Source organism: Phlebotomus papatasi, chromosome 2 (genome assembly GCF_024763615.1).
Source record: "Phlebotomus papatasi isolate M1 chromosome 2, Ppap_2.1, whole genome shotgun sequence".
Classification (NCBI taxonomy): domain Eukaryota; kingdom Metazoa; phylum Arthropoda; class Insecta; order Diptera; family Psychodidae; genus Phlebotomus; species Phlebotomus papatasi.
This window is the reverse complement of record NC_077223.1, coordinates 46435784-46458388: the sequence shown is the minus strand read 5'-3', so window position 1 is coordinate 46458388 and position 22605 is coordinate 46435784. Positions and strand designations below refer to the sequence as shown.

Sequence of the window (22605 nt, the reverse complement as noted above, 5' to 3'; positions counted from 1 at the left end):
GAAATGTGAAACTCATCCATGTGAAAATGACCAACTGGGAAGTGAGTTTTCTAGGACGGAATTTAATGCCAATGTCTGGATGGATTCGTATGATTAGAATTCATTTGTGTTGTAAAAATGTCTATTTTCTGACTAATAAAAATGTGTTTAATTAATTTATTTTATAGACGCAAACATCCAGTGACTGGTAAAGAATGGATTGGTTCTGTAAATTCTTGCCTGGTATCAGTGTTCACGTGTCATGAACTCGAAGTATTCACTGTAGAGGGTGTGGGAGATCGGACCACAGGGTACCATGTGGTGCAGTCTCGTCTGGCCAGAATGAATGGTACCCAATGCGGTTACTGTTCCCCCGGAATGGTCATGAGTATGCTTGGTCTATTGGAAGGACAAAAAGAAATTGTCACAATGTCGGATGTAGAAAAAGAATTGGCGGGAAATATATGCCGGTGTACTGGATATCGACCTATTTTGGATGCTTTCAAATCTCTAGCCAATGATGCAGATCCTTCTTTGACTGCAGCCTGCTTAGACATAGAAGATTTACCACAAAGATGTATATTTGATGAAGAAGCTTGTGATAAAGCCCAAAGTGGTTTCGTACAATTTCAGCTAAATAACTGTCGAGAATGGTTCCGAGCTAGTAATTTAGGAAACGTTCTAAGAATTCTCGAAAAAAGTAATAATCGCCCATACATGCTCGTAGGAGGAAATACTGGTCATGGTGTCTATCGAAGAAGAGAAGATTTAGAAATATTTATTGACGTCAGCAGTGTTGAAGAGATGAAAATTACAATCATGGGAAATGTTCTAGAAGTGGGAGCTGCTGTTACCCTTTCGGAATTCATAGATTTCCTCAAGCATGCATCAGACGTAAAGAAAGAATTTTCATATTGTCGTCAACTTGTGAAGCATCTGGAGTTGGTGGCTCATCCGGCAGTGAGGAATATAGGAACAATTGGAGGAAATTTGATACTGAAGCACCAACATCCGGAATTTAATTCAGATGTATTCTTACTTCTTGAAACTATTGGTGCATTTCTTACAATTGTTGATAATAATGGGATTCAGCAAGTGGCAACGATTGAAGAATTCATGTATAAGTCCATGCGAAGTAAGGTCCTGGTGAAAGTAACTCTTCCTCCCTTGAATCCGGAAAAATATTCTTTGGTCACTTACAAGATCATGCCTCGAGCTCAGAATTCTCATGCAATCATAAATGCAGGATTTCTCTTTAGATTTAGCTCCGAAAGGAAAGTTCTTTTGCAGGCGAGAATTTGTTTCGGTGGGATCAGTTCGAGATTTATTCGCGCGGTTAATACTGAAAAGGTTCTAGCTTCCAAGAATCTTTTTTGCAACGAGACAATCTCACTTACTATGGCTTCCCTTAATGATGAACTGAAGCTTGATTGGATGCTTCCAGATGCTTCTCCGAAGTATCGAAAACTCCTTGCCATGAGTCTTCTGTATAAGGCTATCATCAGTTTGGCTCCTCCAGATTCAACAAAAGATTGTCTTCGAAGTGGAGGTGAAGAGATCTACAGACCACTTTCATCAGGAATACAAAAAGTTACAGCACCTGAAAACTCATTACCAAAAATTGATGGACTGATTCAATGTAGTGGTGAAGCCAAGTATATCAATGATCTACCTTGTATGCCTAATGAAGTATGGGGAGCGTTTGTGCCTGCCACTGAAGTCTCTGCTAAAATACTAAGTATTGATCCTAGTGAAGCTCTTCAAATACCTGGAGTTGTAGCTTTCTTCTGTGCAAAAGATATTCCTGGCATAAATTCTTTCATGACACAAGTATTCGTGGAATCGTTAGAGGTCAGTGCTGATATTTATTTTGTTTTCTAACATCTATTAAATTCTATTTTTTATTACAGATACATGGACCAGAAGAAGTTTTCTGCAGTAGTAAAGTTCTGTACCATAGTCAACCTGTGGGCATCATTTTAGCAGATACGCTGGATTTGGCCCATAAGGCAGCAAGAGCAGTCCGTATTAATTACACACGACCGACTCAGAGGAAGCTCTTCTTATCTGTTGAGGATGTTTTGGAATCTGGGAATGAAGATAGGATTTTTGAATTTGAAACTCGTCTTGAAGCTCAAACACGAGGAAATGAAACTTCAGCCACGATCTCAGGAAAATTTAATTTTTCCAATCAGTATCATTTCCATCTTGAACCGCAAACGACGATTTGCATTCCAACTGAATCTGGCCTAGAGGTTCATTGTGCCACACATTTTCTACATTTTGTTCAGATGGGAATCTCGCAAGTTCTGAATATTCCTCAAAATTCCATAGATATGAAACTTGAACGAGTTGGAGGAAGTTTTGGCGGGAAGAATTCTAAATCAACCCATGTAGCTTGTGCGGCTGCTCTGGCCTGTTGGCGTCTTCAACGTCCAGTGAGATTTGTCATGTCCATAGAAGAGAATATGATGGTAATTGGGAAAAGATTCCCTGGTACGTGTCACTATTCATTAGACGTAGACGAATTGGGTAGAATACAACAACTGAAGAATAAATTGTACATTGATATGGGAATGTCTAAAAATGAAGCTTCAGATAGATCTGTGATGATAAATTTCTTTACGAGTTTATATGAGCCATCCACATGGTCCATGGACTTTAGGTAAGATTGCTATAGATTGTAATAAAATTTATGTTTTATTCCAAATTTTACATTATCAGAGGTGTGCACACAGATGTTCATCCTCATACTTGGTTCCGAGCTCCTGGCTGCCTTGAGGGACATGCCATGGCAGAAAATATAATGGAACATATTTCAAAGGAGTTACGAATCGATCCCCTTGCCGTTCGATTGATCAATATGCGTGAAAATTCTCCAATGAAAGACATTCTTCCAGAATTTTTGGAACAATGTGACTTTCAGGAACGTCGACAACATATTTCTATGTTCAATAAAAATAATCGTTGGAGAAAGCGAGGAATCGCTTTCGTTCCTATGGGTTATCCAATCCAAACTACTTATCGGTACGCAGTTCTTGTTGCGGTCTACGCAATTGATGGAAGCGTGAGCGTATGCCATGGTGGCATTGAAATGGGTCAGGGTATCAACACCAAAATGGCTCAGCTTGCAGCACGTACACTTGGTATTCCTGTTAATACAGTGAAGATCGAGTCTGCAAATACTCTAGTAAATGCTAATGTGACTTTCACTAGTTCATCTCAGACAACTGATGCTATTGGAAGGGTAAGAAATTATTATTCAAAATCGACTTGTAATGAGTTTTTTATTTACATTTATATTATCTTAGCTCGTCATCGAGGCATGTAATACAATTCTTGAACGTATTAAAACTGTTCAAGAAGAACTAACTGGAGCTTCTTGGTCAGAAGTAGTAAAAATTGCTTACGAGCGAAACATATCACTGGTTTCATTCGTAACGGACATGGACAAGGATCGCATATCTTATAACGTTTGGGGAGCAGCTTGTGCAGAAGTTGAAATTGATGTACTTACTGGAGATTTTCTTTTGAGACGAGTTGACATTCATGAAGATGTTGGCGAAAGTCTAAATCCGGCTATTGATATTGGGCAAATAGAAGGAGCCTTTGTAATGGGTCTAGGCTATTGGTTACAGGAGAAAATCATCCATCATCCAGATACTGGAGAGATCTTAACTAATCGAACTTGGAATTACAAGCCCCCTGTAGCAACAGATATTCCTGTCGATTTCCGGGTGACTTTTATGAAGAAACAAAATCTGCCAACTGGAATAGTTGGTGCTAAAGGAACCGGAGAACCTGCTATAGCAATGTCCATTGTGGCAATATTTGCACTGAGAAATGCTATTGAATCTTCTAGAGATGATGCTGGTTTGGAGCCTTGTTTTGTTACAATGGGTGCACCTACAACCAAAGAGGATATTTTACTTCTCTCTGGAACACAATCTTGCCAATTTCAGTTGTAATTATTATTGTTGTAAATATTATTAAAGTTTTTTTCAAGTGAAATCATGCATATTCTTTGTAGTTTTTGATGTACTTTAAAACACTAAGATTGACACTGATTTAATTAAAATGTTTCCATTTTATTGCAACATAATTTATGGAATAGACATATTCGTTGGAAAGTCATTGAACAATTGTGCTAAAGATGGTTCAAACGAACTGTTGATATGTTGTTTAGAAGACATAGGGTGAGTAGGGGTAACGCAGAGCTGCGGAGTAGGGATAGGTAGGGGCAAATGCGGAATAGGCTGCGTAGGGATAAGCTGCTGGAGCTGCTACTAATGGAGCTGATGCCGCAACAATTGGAGCAGCAACGCCATTGTAATTACGGGCTACGACTTGACTACTTGTTGCGGTAACGACTCCTGGACCAGCCACTAAGGGTGCACTGTAGGCAAGTGGAGCTGTGTAGGCTGCTGGAGCTGCAACAAAAACGGGTTTCGCTGAAGCCACAGCCACGTAGAAAAGGAAGACAGCAATCTGAAGAGAAATATAATCAATATCACTTTTATTTCATAAATCTTTTAACGTTCGAAATATTCACCAATTTGAACATCTTTGCTAAGCTTATCAATGACTTAATCCACAGAAGAGAGCTTAGTTGTTTACTTAATAAGTTTTGAGCACTTAATGATAACTTTTAAGTCACTTGAGGGGTTTTTATACCAAAAAATTGAACCTCCTGATAATATGACCACCTACTCAATATCAATCGTCACTTTACTCATCAATTACATAAGAGGTACACAAGTATGTTCTTCAAAACATTGCGCCAAAAAATTTTGTATAAAATTCACGTACCTCTGAGAAGTCACAAGAAGTCGAATGCTGAAGAAGCTGAAGTAAGAAAATTCGTGTGAAAAATACAAATATCCACCTGAATGGACTTTGACGCGTGTCAACCGGAGGTAACTTTAGTGAATGATATTGGCCAATGGTGCTCTAGAAAGAATTACATAATTACTTGCTATTTTCCACGCAATGAACAACAAATTGCAATTAAGCCATATGGATATGACGAGTTGAAGTTGTTGGACTGCGAGACGATTTATGAGGTATCCAAATGCATATGGCTATTCTATTCAGAGAATAGCAGACCAATTCCAATAACACTAAAGAGTGACAATCATTGCAAATCGACTGTTGAGTATTTGTAAATTATATCTAAGTCAAGGCTCTGTTATTACAATCTTTGTGTGCGCTGTTGTTTATCATCTGCAAGACGATGGAGAGATCTTTATAGAAACAACTAGATGACCTGACAGTAGAACATGCATAGACATTTATTTAAATCATTGCAATGTGCAGAATTATTCAACATGCAGATTTCTTTGAATTATTGCTTAAAAATTACTAAGTTCACTCGCTCTTCAAACTGAAGAACGTTTAAAAAAAATAAGCTCAAAACTCGCACTTTGCTTATGTGAATGATATCAATTTCAAAACATGTGTTTTGTATTATGATCCATATGACACTGCATTTATGAATATATTTCTTATAAAGACTTTAAGCACATGAATGAGTTATGTCATAATCACGAGAGCATAACAATATATGCATTGTCTATACTCACATTTTATGCTGCTCTCATTGACTTCCATATCATGAAACCTTGAACCTCATCAATATGCAAAAAGAGAAATGCATCAAATATCGACGTTTGTCACGATTCACTCGACTTTTGAACAATCATTTGGAATCATTTGGGCTGGCAGTATAAAACGGAAAATAAGTGGATCAATTCATCATTTCACTTTCGTTGTTAGTTCCGAGTGAGTGTGTCTAACTAAAATAAAAAGTCCATATCGAGTTTAACGTTTTCCATTCAAGCTTTCTAAGATGGATTTGTTTATTTCAAAATTTGTAAGTGATCTTGGCGAATGTTATAAGTTTATATTGTGTATTATAAAAAAAACATGATATTCTTAGGCTTCCTTTGTGACGCTAATTTTGGCCGCATCTCTTGTGTCTGCATCAGTAACTCCTGCAGTTGTTGACATTGCAAGGACGTATCCACCAAACGTTTATCCATGGGTCCAAGAAACGAACGTGGTGCAGCGACTTCCAGTTCCAAGAACACCAATAGTTTTTGTGGGACATGTTCCTCATATTCCACCAACCGTCATACGTTACCCAACAATTTACCACCCCAGCCTCTTACCACCATTCAGCTACTACGGTGGAGTTTATCCAGGATCAGCATATCCAGGATCAGCATATCCTGGAGCAGTCTATCCATTCCTGCGAACTCCGTCATACTTCCCAAATACATATCCATTTGTTCGATAAAGTATTAAATATGCATTTTATTAGCATAAAACAATGTTACATTATAAAGTGATTTATAAATAAATAAATATCAATAATATCACAAAAAATAGTATGGAATTGGATGAACATCTGCGGCTTTTATCTTTAATAAATACAAAACAGAAAGGCGTAATTTTCTAGATAATAAAAATTTTAAGGATTTTGTCAACAGTCCAGTTTTATAATATAGGGGAAAGTGCCCATGCCTTACACGGTCCCAAGCTTCATAATCACTAAATTTTTCCTATGTTACTGAATAAATGTGACTCCTCAATATATTTTAAAAACAGGAGACTATCCCCTAGTTTTTAAATTGTGGGTGCGATGAGTCATGTTTATTAACAAACATAGGAAAAATTTAGTCATTATAAAGCTTGGGACCTTGTGTAATGCATGGACACTTTCCCATACTTTGTTCTACTATTGCTGGTTTTACTATCAAAGATAAGGAGAGGACAAATTTGGTGGCCAGTAAGTGTTCAAGGGTGATATTCATATCTAAAAAACAAAATAATAATAAAAAAGTAATAGACAGGAGAGTAACATTAGCTCTGAAAAATGCTACCGGTTTAAGTGTAAAGTTTATCCTGTGTTCGTACACATTTCACGAGATATCTCCAAAACTACGTAGGTTGCCATTTTAGGGTTTTCGGTTGCCTATTGGTAATTAAATTAGCTTTTATTTTGTATTAGAATTTTTTTGCTAATTCATTTCACAATGATAGATAACAGCTAATAAACTCCAAAGTTTTTTGGCACGCTAGATGTGGGAAACATTGGAAATGTCATGTACTTGGTAATAGATATGCGAATTTACCAAATTCAAAAGGTTCTCCTCAAAAATTGTCATATGCAGAATTAAGCAGCCTCACTCTCACTGTGAAGCTATAACAATATTGTTTTTAATATGAATACTTGTAAATAACAATAAAAAAATATTTTAAACTTTTGTTTTTTTTTTCAATTTAACAATTGTTTAAGCGTTATTGAAATATTTCAATTAACATAAAAGAGAAGAAAAAGCCATGTGCTATTCAAAATTATTGCTTTATTATAAATTAATTCTACAGTAAAATTTGGTTTACTATTTAAAATTTTAAGATTAAGCGTAGAATAAAACATATTTAATATACACATAAATTATATTCCCAAAAAAATATTGATACGCCATACAAAGAAAAAATATTTCGTAAAATTGTTCGCAAATGTTTGTAAATTCCTAGTGAGAACTTACGAAATATGCTCATGAATTGTATAACCCACTAATAAGTTCGTAAAAGTTTGTACATTGTTTGTAAAATGATCACTTTTCGAGCATTTTTTATTCCTTTATAAACACACAGAAAAATGTTCGTAAAATTTTGTCATTTCATTAAATTTTTCCAGAAATGTATGAAAATATGTTCGTAAAAGTTCAAAAATTGCTGAAGTGATGATATCACGCACAAAATTTGCGAACTTTTACGAACTTTTTATTGGGTTATAGGCTTTAAGAACATTTCATAAGTCCCCAGTAAAAATTCACAAAGATTTACGAACAATCAAATTTTACAAAATATTTTTTTATGTGTACAATGAACAAGGCAAGATGTTGGGTAACACTGAACTTTTGATTTTTTAAGCTTTAGTTTATATCAATGGTTCCATTACATACTATTCTATCTCAGAATAACAACTTTTCAGGAGAGCCATTTAAAGTTGGCGATTTCCTATATATGCTGCCCTTGTAATTTTTTATTGAAAAAATTGAATATCTCATAACCCGTACATCGGATGACCACTAAATTTTCACCAGTTGTAGATTTCGGTCGCAGAAACAACATATATCTCTCGGAGTAATATAATTCTAAGTCGACTTAGAATATTATGGAATGGAGCGGTCGATATACATAAAGTGATCTTTCACTAAACCACTACTCTGTCTAATGGACTTTTCCATCTTTTTGTGGGTCATCTCTGGGAAATCTTAAATTTGCCTTAAATATTCTTATAATAATTTTATAAAGAATGGCTTAACCAAAAGCTCTTTTTAGATCATCACACAGGACAAACTGGTAAAATCGTTAAAAGGAGGGTTGAAAGCAAATAAATTGGATATTTTGATGCCAATTATTTTGCAATTCCCCCAATATTCTAATTCAAATTTTGATAAAATTATGTAATAATATGAAAAGCATTTAAGTTCAGGGAAACGAGAGAGGAAAGGAAAAACAATAAAAGAGTGCGAAAAAACCCAAAAACCCATGTCGGTATAGCATATTGTTTAGTAGTCTGTTGAATAGGATTGTTTTCTTCAGAAGAGCAGAACCTGGCAAATTTATATGCAGTTTTGACTGCCTAGTACAAAGTAGAAATAGTACTTCCGGTTTCTTATATATATTTATCCTTTGGGATGCACTATTGTGCTTTTAATTTGTTTTTAAATATATTCAAAATTGACAAATCTTAGTAAAAGTGGATATGCATGTGATCAAGTATACTGACAAAAAAATGGGGGTGCGATTAACTTTTTGTTCCTCATCATTTTAAAACTTTTTAGGTGTAAAAATATATCAACATTTTTAATGTTAATTTTACACCTTTTTAAGGGTAAAATTAACATGAAAGAGGGTAACTTTAACCCCTAATACATTATAAAGCATAATATTTACACCGATTTCGGATCAATACTGCAGGGTAAAATAAACATTTCCGGAATGTTTTTTTAACTTTCTCGGATTTCTCTCAGTCAGTGTAGGATCCTTTTCAGGTAACTTCCGAAAACTTACAACATGTAATTCTTCTAAAATCGATTGTAACTGACCAAACAAAGAATCGCTTCCATCTTCCATCGCATTAATGAATTAATTTATTTTGACTGTTGCTTGAACGAAATCATTTGCACTCGAAATTACAATACAATTCCCATGTATTATGAGTTGGAAAATCTGGGGTTGTCTAAAACAGCAATCTATAAAAATCTGTACTTAGGGGAATGTTGGCATCACCGAGAAAAATTTGGATGGTATTTTCTACAAATCGTGTCTTTAAATTCTACTGCTTCAAAAGATAGTAGAAAATACCATCCTCCATAGATACTTTCCTTTAGAATCTACCATCTTGAGATTTTAAAATTTACTATCCTATGGATAGTAAATCCTAACAGCCGGATGGTAAAATCTACTATCCTCCTTTAGATTTTACATTGACCTCTCTTAGATTCTAATATCCGGGAAGTAAATTTTACTGGCCGCATATTTGATGTTAAAATTTAACTGGAAGACAGTAAATTTTAACGGAGGATAGTAATTTGGATTGAAATTACTATCCAAGCCAATAAAATTTGCCATCCTGCTGTTAGAATGTCATTTTGGAATATCGTGGGTGCTGATGCAACGGTTCCCGATATGCTTTGAATACATTATAGCAATTCGTGGCGCAGCTGGAAGATGCTGGACTGTCATCACAAAGGTCGCGTGTTCAAATCTCGGCTGAGTCGTCAAAGTTGGAAAAAGATTTTCACGCATCAAAATGGCTTGAAATACAGAGAATGTCATCCAGGAAGGGCCCCAAGCCCTCAAACAATGGCCAAAAATCAATGAAAATAAGGAAAAATAAATTTTTCCGACATTTTTCATTCTAATATCCGGCTAGTAAAATTTACTATCCTGCCAGTAAAATTTACCATCCGGATAGTAAAATCTAATATCCGGGGATATTAGAATTTACCATCCGGCTATTAGAATTTACTATCCATGCAATAGATTCTACAATTTTTGACAGTCCGATTTAATATCGCGTTTGCTGGGTGACTTTTTTACTATCCGGCCATTAGAATTTTGTATGGAGGATGGTAAATTTTACCATCCACATTTTTCTCGGTGATGGTTCGCACAAAGTGAACCTTCAAACAACGCACATTTTCTCTTTGTTTGCAAAGAGATAGTTCGTCAGTTCTTAGCCACAAGATAGATCATTATTAAGCTCATGAAACGAGATGGGGAAATGGTAGGTCAGCTCTTTGCAAACAAAGAGAAAATTCGCATCGTTTGAAGGTCCACTGTGTGCGAACCATACCTACATTCCCCTATCACTGGGTTTTCACTAAGTATAATTTCAATTAAATTAAATGATTTTCATACAATGTTTTGTATTATTCTCATTATATGCAAAGGAGATTGTGATGCAACCAGGGACAGTGCTGTCGCAAAGTCAAGCTTCTAATAGAGTTGCTTCAGGTGTAAGTACCGGAAGTTCCCAAATGATTAGTCATTCCCTGTTACATTTGGTCTACATTATAAATGTAAGACGTGTGTCGGTTCCGCGGCTAAAGGCCCTGCCGTTATTTTGATCCCTAAAGACTGATTGGGTACACAAGGTGCCTTGTCCCTAGGGTTAGCCCTCTGAGTGGGAGGTGATGGGTGTGCATCTTTATCGTCCTACAGTGAGCTTGCCTACCAATGGGCATAAGACTATGGGCAGGGAGCACTCATGCCTTTCTTTGGCATAACGCTCTCATATACAATCAGTTGTTCTTCAGCTGTGAGTACAAACGCACCCTTAACAAGAGAATCCTTGTTGGGCCACCACCACCAGTCGCGCTGCTGTGCCCGATTTCCAAGACCTCGGTTATTTTAATCTCACATAAAGATAAATTTATTTAATTTTTATCCACTAATATGTTCTAGAAGTCTCGGTTACCAGAAAAATGTAAGAGATGTAGTTATTTCTCTATTATTGTGGTAGAACACAAAAAGTCCAAGATTTTAAGGGGTGATATTAGGTGAAATACTTATCAATATCGCTTTAAAACATTCTGAGGTCTCGTCGCCGAACATGGGATAGCACCGAACACTAATTTTTATTTATAAGCTAGACTATGTTGATCATTTTTTCAGTGGACAGCATCCCTCTGTATCTATAAATTTATACAGGTCTCGTCCTCTGAAATCTAATATCTAATTAAAAAGTCGCAGTGTTCGATGGTGCACCAGTACAACTCTTTTTTTCTATTAAAATGTACGAAAGTGGTATAGTCATAATAGTCAATATAATGAACAATGCAAATGGGTCCTTGCACTGGGTCAATGAATGCAAATGAAATTTGGTGAAGTAATAGGAGAAATGTAGCAAATATCATCACGATTACTTGCGCATTGATACACAAACTGAACGCAATCAAACTGCTAAACGATTAATTTACTTGTCTTTTTATCTTTGGTAGCCAAGACATGTCTCATCCCATTATGTATTCACGTTGTGTTTTGGCCAAAATGGTGAAATTTGTTGGATATAAAAATGCGATAAAGTGCTACCGAAAGTCAGTTTCATTGAATTGATCAAACATACAATACTGTTTATCCTTTGTCTACCCCACAGAGTCACGAAAAAAATGTTGACAAAACTAATTGTAAGTGCAAGAAAAAAAAGATGCATTTATATGGTGATTGTGCATTTCGAATTGGAATAACAAAGTTTTGCAATTTTTCAGATCTTCGTATTCATGGCTGTCCTTGGATTTGTTCATGCCGGAGTTATTGCTCCTTTTGCCTCCTCATACAATGCCCACACAAGTAAGTTGAGATATTTGTAAATAAATTTGGAAAAAGTGTAATAACTTTTTTTTCTATTTTTTTGTCCTTAAGTTAATCATGCAGTTGCTCATCCAGTCTTTGCACCAGCTGCAGCACCATTAGTTGCTACGGCTGCAGGTCCAGCAGCCCCTCTTGTAGCACCAGCCCCATATGTTGCTCCTGCCTACGCCAGAGCTCCATATACCGTAAATCCATATGCTGTGAACCCCTACTCTGCAGCACCGTACGCTTATCCATCGGGATATCCTTATTACTTCTAGGGATATCGTGTAGTTTTAGCCTGTTAATTTTTCAAATGACTGACTGACAGACTGACCTACGGACGTGAACATGAATCCTAAAAGGTTGTGAATTCACAGGCCTATCCTACTTGTTTTCTTAAAAGATAAATAAAACAATCAGAAAATGTCTGACAAAATTTTATTTTTTTTATTCGTCAGAATTATTATAATCTCTATGTGTTTCACTTCCTTGGATGTACTTCTTCAATAGCTTTTCAGAAAGCCACACAAAATTATTATTCATCTATCGCTTATAGTCATTCAAAATTTCTGTTATAAAAAGTCCCCTTGATCGAGAAAGAAATGGATTTGATTTTATTATTAAAACTGGCCATGATGCCAAGTACTCAGAGAAATCCAACGCCTTCGTATTTAATTTGAGTGCCACACTTTGTTGCATATAGTTCTCAATAAATTTCTAATGAATGCGAAATTTCTAATGCAGTGAAATTTTTCAAGGTGAACAAAATTGCTCATAAAAATTGTGTCTCATACGTCTTATATTTAATGTCAGTAATTAACTGAAATTGACGCTGAAGTTATAATTTTCAAATTTAGAGTAAAGTCAAATTTATATATTTTACACCACCATTATCTTTGCCAATTTATTTTCAATTAAAGTCACCAAGAATCTGAAATGTATTTTCTATCTTGGTATAAACATTTTCTCTCATTCGACCTTAAAATGTAATTTTCCTTCTCCTGGCTTGCAATGTTGATCACTGATCGAGTTTCTGCAATGGACAGTGCCTGAAGAGGACAATTAAGCTCCCCCCACTGAAAACAATATCAATGCATATTAATTAGTCAATTAATCAATCAATCAATCAACGAATCCAATTCAATATAACTCCCAAGATGGAGTGTCGTAATACAAATTATACCTGCAATGTCCATTGCGTGCATTGAGGAGTGTGTTTTAGCCATTATCTCGTGGACGAGAAGTGTATGCAAAGTGATACTTTTCAACATTCACTTTTTCTTTTCACGGAAAAATCTCATTGTTAGAGATTAGCAGTCGGAACGCGAAAAATTACACCAATTCATTGACTGTGAAAATGTTTAAGGGCAAAGTATAGATATATTCTCATGAGAAATCCCATGAGATCATGCGCACGTTGTAACATTTTGCTCCTGGATGATTAAAATCTTAAGTGGTTGAGTTGTTAAATTTAAGATTAGAAATGTTATTTCCTTCAAAGAAATTTGTTAAAAAAAAGAAATCACGCCAAAGACAACAATTAGGGTTTAATTAGCAGTCTTCGGATATTTTGGAGAGTCATGCAAACTCGATATTTTTTTATCTTTTGACTATGACAAATATGAATTAACCTGACCACTTCATTAACCTCGAAGATAACTTAAAAAGACCAATAAATTATATCACAAAATTGTCCGCCAGGGGGATGAAAAATCAATAATGTGAGGTATGCCAAAAGCGAGCAATATGGTTTGAAAAAGGGGGAAAAATCAATGATCAGTAAAAAGTCAAATTTGATCAGCAAAAAATTAAATATGATCAGCAAATAATTCGAAATAGTCAGTAAAAATTTTCAATTTTGTCAGTAAAAAGTTAAATTTGGTCAGTAAAATCTTCGAATTGATCAGTAGATGTATTCGAGTTAATCAGTAAAAAATTAAAAAGTAATCAGTAAAAAAAATAAAAATGGTCAGTAAAAATTTTTACTCATCATTTTTAATTTTTTACTGACCAAATTGAATATTTTTACTGCTCATTTTTATTTTTTTGCTGACCACTTTTTATTTTTTACCTTTTTCACTGATCACTTTTATTTTATACTGATCATCTTTTACTTTTTACTGATCATGTTTTATTTTTTACTGACCACTTTTTATTTTGTATTGATCGTGTTTCATTTTTTGCTGACCACTTTTCGTTTTTAACTGACCGCTATTAATGACGTACTGCTCCTTTTTAATTTTTTACTGCCCTTTTTTAACTTTTTACTGCCATTTTTTTATTTTTTACTGACCATTCTTTATTTTTTACTGATCTTTTCGAATGTCTTTCTGACCAAATTTGACTTTTTACTGCTCGTTTATTCAATGCCTTTGAAAAATAAAGCGAAAACATTTTCTTGCGTGATATATGGATTATGAAATTTTAAATGAGTCATAAAAACAATTTCCACCGGCTTTTCCTCAACAATGGAAAATACTATATGATATCATTTAAGGTAGGTTGTGGGAAGATCAAAGCTCGAATAGATATGAATTTATCTCAAGTTCATATCAAGCCCCAATGCATTTCCAATGCTCAAAATGTTTATTATTACTTTTTAAAATAGATGTTAGAAAATTAAGAATGATTTAGAGCTTTTCAAGAAAAGGAGAGATATATCAAGAAAATTTCTCTCAAGCTACAGCATGGTCAGTTGTTTTTTTTCATGAGTCAAGTCACAAAATACGTTTTGCCAGTTCGGAAAATTCAGCATGAATTTATAAAAGGTCACATCTGTGGTTGGTGTAATCTGTTAATTTTCATATTAATGCAAGCGAGCTCTATTGCAAAATCAAATCATTGAATAATTGTATTAATAAAAAAAAAGTCTCTGCATAAATCGAAAACATCCAACACACGAAATATTCAAGTTGCAGACTGACGTTGATTTGATCTTTCATGCTGCACTTTGGACATTTTCTGCCACACCCACGGAAAAAATAATTTAAAGTGTGAACTCTATTTTGAAATACTTAGGCTCGAGAAAGGGCAAAGTCTCAAAATATTTCTTCAACTTATATTCTTGTTTCCTCTGATACCACGGGGAATTGCAAAATTATTCACGGTGTCGATGATGAAGTGGAATCTCATAAAAATGCTTGTATGACAAAATATTACTCATGGTCCGTCCCAGGGACTATACTTTACTTTCTTGTTCCATATTCATATTCATAATGTTGAGTGCACGCAGTCACGAGGGTTTAAATAAAACAATAACATTTTCCTTACTGCAGTCTATCTCACAAATTTACTTCAAACTGAGGTTTATTAATGATTTCACGTTCATTTTCTCATTAAACGCCCCAACAAATCCCTTTCAACTCTCACATATCTAAACAAGACAAAATACTTTGTGATGCATTATTTATTGATTTGTACTTGTATCTCTATGGGCAATTGAAATTGAGGAGCGTAAATATCAGCCAAATGTGAGTATCACTCAGAAGTTATTAATAAATCGAGCTAAGATCAATTTTCTGACTATTTTATGCACATTATGCAATCCATGTGCTGCAACTCTATGCCAGCAGCTTCAATTCATGTCCAAGAATGTCTCTCGATGACTATCAGGCGTCTTATGACTATGAATTGTCTCTCTCTCATGTGCCCCTATTTCTTGGACTTGTTGCACTAAGCTCACGTGTCTCTGCCACCTTTTGCCATCCACTTCTTACACCATTGACCAGTGAGGTCTGTTTGATATAAGATAACGTGTAAATTTTCTCGGGATAATCAATGAATTTGAAACACAAACTCGCTTTTATGTACAATACTAGCATATGTTATCATATTTCAGGTAGTCTGTACTACTTTCATTCATTAAGTACATTTTATTTGCATTACCCTAGAGACATTTCGAATGTCCAACAATTAAATATGTTTTAGTGGTAGATAGGACTATCGGGTTGTCATTTTGGGTCAATTTTTAGGGGATATACGTAATACTGTATAATTGTGAAAATGTCTCTTGCCTTAACTGAATGCTAATAAATTATACTACGTACATACGTGCACTTTAAGTTTAAATTCAACAATGTGTCTATCATTATGAATCTAAAGAACGAAAGTGCAAGCTCTGAATTAGAAATTACTTAAAATTTATTTTACCGGGTTCGTCGCTTTAAATGTTGATGTCTTTCGTTTCATCAGTCTGTTAAGTGGTCTTCTGCATTAAAATTTCATAATCATGTATTCTAGAAAGAAAATAAACTACTCTAGAAAAAAATATATAAATTTTGATATCGCACTTCCTCTATTTTAGTGGATTTTTTAGCATCTGAGTGTTTAAGATAGAAGCTCTCAAAAACATTAAATGCAAATATTTCAAATATTAATAAAATTAATATTTCACGTGGAATTTCTTACAAGTGACATAAATCTATTCTTAGAGCAATTTTGAAACATTCACATTTAACACAAGTTTTTATTTAAAATAATTATTTTTTCCTTTTTTATTTCATAAAATGTCGCCATTACACCATATTTCAGTCACATTTTGAGTTATAGAAATGTCATTTGACTTTCCCCGTGTTATTTTCACGTTCAAATGTAATTAATTTTATTTTATTAAACTTTATAAAACGATTTTTTATTTATTTATTTTGATGTACCGGGCTTTTTTGCCATTTTGTACATTTTTCGGATTACAAATTTTATTCAGATTACATTGTGTATGACAAATATCTCCATTCAGACGCTTCAGTCATTTGCACCGGGTGGGACTCGAACTCACAACTGTGACAGTCGAGCCGATGGTCACACCGCCCAAGAGCCGAACGCTCTTACCAATTGCACCACGAACACCCTATAAAACGAATTTAATAAGATTTTGTAAAGCTTCGAGAAGAAATTTGAATATCTTAAAGCACAACATGTTCTTTTAGCGCAATACGCCACTCTTTATTCTTAGAAACCACCCCTATTACACTTAAAATTTCTGAGTATGGGGGAAGTAGGGTACCTTTAAAATTGGGATTTTTCTTCCTATCTTTAAGTGGAACTCAGCCATATCATAATATAATTTAGCTTCTCAATTTATTTGTACAGCTAAATTATATCACGATAAGATTCAATTTTATTTAAAAATAGGTGAAAATCCCAATTTCAAAGGTGCCCCACTTTCAAAGGTACCTGATTTCCCCCTATTTAACTTAGATTTTTCACAAATGTGACACATTGCGTATATTAATTCAAGAACATAGATTGATAGATAGATAGATTTTATTAGAATAGCACGAGAGGCAAATGAGTACGTTGTAGTTTTTAGCGGCCATCGCCGTCTTAGCGTTGATGCCCAACCCTCGGATTTAAAAAATATATATATTATTAAAAAAATTATTTTTGTGCCTAATTATAATTTTATTAACATTGTTCAGTATGTTTGCATCGTATATTGTGCCATTATTTTACTATTTTTTTTAAAGAAAATCTTGAAAACGTCACTGCAGCAGACGAAGGTTTTAAAAAACAAAAATTATGAAAAATCTTCAGTAGGGGAGACTTGGGGCAAAACTTGTTAAAACGAATATTTAATTCTTTCACGAGCTCCGAGCTCTGAGAAAACTTAAATGTTTTATAATGAGCATATTCTTATAAAAAATTTCCTGCTCTACAACATTGTAGAACACTATTTTCCTCTATCTCGAAAGAAATGTGATTTTCAAATCATTTTATAAAAGTCGATTTTGTGGAGATTCTCAAAATTGCTGGGGCAAATTTTGTCAGTCTTCGGATAATTTGTGACGTTTTACTCTCGCAAATGTTAAAAATATCAAAAAGACATATTTCTATAGGAAATTTATTCCTCTACAACTTTGTCGAAGATAATTTTTCTCTATCTTAACGAGAAATGTGTTTAAATTGAGCTAATCAGTTTTGATATTTTCTGTGAGCCAAATATTTCAAAAATAGGGCTCAAAATTTCATTATTTTTTATTTTACATAATCCTTCCTCGAATCCCTTGAAACTTTGGAGGTTTAAGAAGGTTCATGAAGGCTATCTATAATAAAAATTTCAAGCCTCAGTCTCTTTTATTTTAGAAAATAGTGAATATTGAAATTTTCGTTTCGACAAATTTTGTCCTAGTCTCCCCTATACAAACTTTTTGAGACAAAACTTGATTCCAAAATTATATTTGTATTGTAATTGATGTCCCAGTACATAATGAAGTTGTACATTTGCATATACACTGAGAAAAATCCGAAAAAGTCAAAATAACATTCCGGAAATGTTAATTTTACCCTGCAGTATTGTTACGAAATCGGTGTAAATATTACCCTTTTTAGGTGTATTATGGGTTAAAGTTACCCTTTTTCATGTTAATTTTACCCTTAAAAGGGTGTAAAATTAACATTAAAAAATGTTGATATATTTTTACACCTAAAAAGTGTTAAAGTTATGACAAAAAAAGTTAATCGTAGCCTCTTTTTTTTCTCAGTGTAAGATAATTTCAGAAATTGTGGTAAAATTATCGAAGATTTTACGTTTTCTATATTGTTCTTCTCACATGTTTCTCTCAGTGTATTTAGTTTCCCTTTCTAACCATGTCAAAAAGTTTTATGATCATTTTATTCTATATTTCTAGCACCTAATTAGTGTTGCTTACAAACAAATAAACTACAAAATGCCTGCTTCTTAGTAGTGTAACATACCGTCTGCATGAAATTCGTCACGATTGCCTAGAGAGGGTGGGCGAACTTGTGCAGAATGGTGTTTTATCTGGTGCAGTAGCTCAGATATTAAATGCACAAGATTCCAAATGCAATTAATCTCAAAGTGGTACTTTTTATGTTTATCCAGCAATTTAGTCAAATTTAAATGTTAATTTTCGATGAAGAAAAAATTATATAAAGTCTTATGAGTGCTCTGTGACTGTACTCAGTCTCTTAATTGAATGTATAGTGGGAAAATTTATTCGTGTTGAATTTTAAAATTATTACCATTAAGACAAATTGTGCATTTCGTCGATTGCAATGATGGTGCTTTGGTTGGTTGAGAGAGTGAGATGGCATTTTCATTATGCAAGATACAATAGAGACGTTTTGCTCATTGTTGCTCGTCGATAGATAAATGAATATTCCGTCTAAACACGTGGTTCTCGGCATGAATGAATAAATAACAGTGTGAATAACTTTTCTCACACAAAACATGAGATTTTGCATCTGGAAGTTTGTGTGGTTATTTTTTTGTACGATGCTAATCTTTTCCCGCCAATTTTAGCTTTGGCTTTTTCGAAGTGGGTTTCTATAGTAGAAAAGTGCGTTTGTGTGAGAGCCATTCAGAAGGAAAAGAATGAAAAGCCTATGAGGAGACAGACTACTATATAATTTAACAAGTCACGTATCTTATTAATGAAATTAATTAGCGTCTATTAAGAAATAATGTCTCGGAGCAATTTATAAATATTAAGTTTCTATTTGCAAATTGAAACGACAAAAAATTCCGTATGTGGATTAATTATTTTTATAGAAAAATTGTCAAGAAAACTCATGGACCAGCCTGGATGCAGTCATCTGTAAATGCGATTCCTTTATTAATTAACTAAATGTTAAAGTTTGAAAAAATTATACTAATAGGGTAAGTGTGCCAAATTCCGGCTAGCTTGCAATTTCGGCCACAGTTTTTGTTACTCGAATTTCCATGATTTTTTAGTTTTTGCATACTCTAGAGATTATACAATTCAAAAAATAACAAAAAATGTCGATTCCACGAACAAGATGATCTGAAAAAGACATTGGAGAATTCCGGAAGGGCAAGGATCTATGAGATTGAAGGTGGCCGAAATAGGCAACAAATGCTATGTCTACATTTTTATTCATTTTAAAATGTATTAAGAAAGAATTTAGAGAAAATAAAGACGATAGAGTATCTACAAGCTTCCAAGCAACACTACTTGTAAAAAAAAATAGCAAAAAAAATCAATGTGTATTAAAAATATTACATTTCAAACTTGAGACTTTGGCGCTTGCATGCAACTATGCCGAAATTTGGCACACTTACCTTAGGATTTTTTGATATCTCCAATTAAAAAACTTAACATTTGGTATTTAATTTCTGAATTTAATAAATCATTTATAATGTTTTTGTTTTTAATTTTAGTTGATAATCTTCACAATCCCAGCTTTCTGTCATAATATTTAGTTGGTTGCAGCAGTTTGGAAAATAGTTTGGTAAAATTGTCATTTAAAATGAAAATTGATAAAGCGAAATTTTATTGTCAAAGAGAAGATTGAGAAGTTATGAACCATTGCAATTTTCCACTAACCTTTTTGTCTTTCGAAATTCTCTTAATCAAAAGTACCCTTAGTTAAAATTTATTTAACAAAATTTAGTATGACTTGATACGCACTTACAGCTTCATGAGTTCCCTACTCTATATGATCCAAGTATATCGAATTCGATTCCCTTTAAGGTCCTCAAAATATTCTGATACTAAGGTGTTGATATTGCACCAAGTAAGCTTTATCGTGCGCAGGCTTATTCGTCTATTCAATGTCGAGTCTCATTAATGAATGATTTATTATTAATATTATATGAAAGGGTACTTTTCGGACGGGGTGTCTTTTGAAATTAAGCTAATATTGTCAAATTAAGGTGATCGAGTATTTCGTAGTGTCTTATACACTTCACCACCTTTTTTATTATCAAAGGCAATACATTGCAATTTAATGTTCGAAATCCCCTCACAAAATGCTGCGAGGCAGAAAATTTATCATCATACGATTGGCAGTGTATCATTTCGGATCAAAATCTGTATGTTGTGTGTTGATATTGAATTGTGCAAAAAGCGCAATGGTGAAAGAGAGCAAGTAAATCAGGTAAACAAATTGTGCAACTCTATTAATATGTCTTGTATAAAGCACAAATGTCGTCCTCCAAATAAATCGTACACTGCGGTAAATTAATAATAATTTTTCTCTTTTCCAACACCGTGAAGTTCATCCAAAGAGACGCACTCTCATTGTCGATTTTGCAACCACACAATCCAATTTCCTGATAACATGATAGGTACTATTTTTTTTTTACTTACAGCGAATATTTTCTCATGCCATGTCAGGAAATTCAAATAATTAATTATGTGTTACAAAAAATTCACCTTCAGACATGGTGTCCGCACTAAAAAAAAAGAGCAACATGACAGCTTCTTTGAATAAAGTCTTCAGACGAAACCTATGTAAAAGAGGTGTATTTCATGCGTGTGATAAGATATTATGAAAATAGTAGCTCTGATTTAATAATGAGGTGTTTGCATCATCGCCTTCATCCTCAAAAGTAGTTCATTGATATACCTTATAAACGAGTGACCAAGATTTCGTGTTACGTTAGTGACAGATTGGTATAAATGCAAAGTTGCATCCAAGGTAAAATAATGTATGACATCCTGTACAATCATCGAGGCTTAACTTGATATTAAAAGGGATGTCAAAGCATCCCAACTTTGCAGAATGCTCGAGCTCACCAGATAGAACTCTCCACGAATTATCTTTTCGCATGGTTTTTGTCTGCATACTGATTTACTACCGATTAAATTAATTCATAAATCAGAAAAGCATTTCGAAATCGAAAATTGATTAAGAAATGCGCATTTGTGAATATTTTCATTATATGCCTACGACCAAATGAGAAAAAATATTCGACAAAGATAATTAAATTACAGATGGGTGGATGTGGGCCTACATTAAAAAGGAAGTTTTTTCGCATATTTCTAAAGGAATTTGGACCTAGTCATAATTCAATTAAGATCCACAAGTGTTTTGTCTATCTAAATTACATAACTTTAATAATAATAATAATAATACTGGTTCCATGACAAAATAAGGCCTTTCCGCAAGGGGATTTCTAGACACACATTATTATTTTTTTTATACGGGATAAGGTTGTCAGTCCCATGCCCCATGGAATGAAGTTCAGTGAAGCTCACTGGATGCAATCCAAACATCTTTAACGCCAGAAAATTTCCTGGTGACCTAAAGGGGATCTACCACTTGACCCATTGAGTGCCCAAAAAAATTATGAGAAAAATTGGAAAAAAATAGCTCAATGTAGCCCCATCTTCCCCTATCCTACCGATTCTTTACGTTCATTACCTATTGAAAACAATGAAGTCGGGTTGGAAATTTCAAGACTTTCCAAAGGTTTCTAAAGTCGGCTAAATCAGTTAAGGAATAGGTCCTCCAGAAGAGTAATTGAACTTTGATATTAAAAAATTCAAAATAACAATTTTTTTAGGTCATATGGACAAAAGGTATGGACAAAATATTCACCAGGAGTATTCCCGAGACAAATCCAAAAATAAAAGAAGTTGTTTTCGGAATAAACCAAAAATATGGTTTTGTAGGGAAAGGGATGAGAAGTAAAAGAAAGCGAACACGTCTAAAGATAATGTTCTTTTTATTGGAACTCATTGAAAACGAAAACTTGATATCTTTTATCGTTCAAGCTCTAGATAGATCAATGACAAGTTATAACAAAATTGAATTATATAGCGGAAGAGGTCAACTTTTGAACGTACCTACCTTCGAATTAGTGATTCCAAATAACCGGGTTTTTAGGATAGACGGTTAACCGGTTTTGAAAGGGTCTGAAACCGTTTAACCGGTTTAAAACCGGTTTCAAATTTAGGATTAGATTATGGCATTTTGAACAATGTTTCAGAACTTCAACTTTGATGTAATGTTTAACACATAAATATATTCTTTTCTCAGTTAATT

At 34.0% G+C, this 22605-nt stretch overlaps 3 protein-coding genes across 3 annotated transcripts; 2 read left to right on the top strand and 1 right to left on the bottom strand.

Annotated features, from left to right (window-relative positions):
- The first annotated feature begins 79 nt into the window (after nucleotides 1-79).
- LOC129800972 (uncharacterized) lies at nucleotides 80-3990 on the top strand. The gene is made up of 5 exons (XM_055845721.1): nucleotides 80-87; nucleotides 168-1830; nucleotides 1890-2644; nucleotides 2704-3226; nucleotides 3291-3990. The coding sequence occupies exons 1-5, from the start codon at nucleotides 80-82 to the stop codon at nucleotides 3945-3947; spliced, it is 3606 nt and encodes a 1201-aa protein (XP_055701696.1). The 3' UTR covers nucleotides 3948-3990.
- A 62-nt stretch (nucleotides 3991-4052) lies between these two features.
- Nucleotides 4053-4600, bottom strand: LOC129801324 (cuticle protein 16.5-like). Its single transcript, XM_055846237.1, has 2 exons — nucleotides 4532-4600; nucleotides 4053-4467 (listed from the first exon to the last, which is right to left on the bottom strand). The coding sequence occupies exons 1-2, from the start codon at nucleotides 4541-4543 to the stop codon at nucleotides 4162-4164; spliced, it is 318 nt and encodes a 105-aa protein (XP_055702212.1). The 5' UTR covers nucleotides 4544-4600; the 3' UTR covers nucleotides 4053-4161.
- Nucleotides 4601-5759: 1159 nt separating this feature from the next.
- LOC129801323 (uncharacterized) lies at nucleotides 5760-6288 on the top strand. The gene is made up of 2 exons (XM_055846236.1): nucleotides 5760-5851; nucleotides 5918-6288. Exons 1-2 carry the CDS (start codon nucleotides 5828-5830, stop codon nucleotides 6275-6277), a joined length of 384 nt encoding a protein of 127 aa, XP_055702211.1. The 5' UTR covers nucleotides 5760-5827; the 3' UTR covers nucleotides 6278-6288.
- Nucleotides 6289-22605: the final 16317 nt, after the last annotated feature.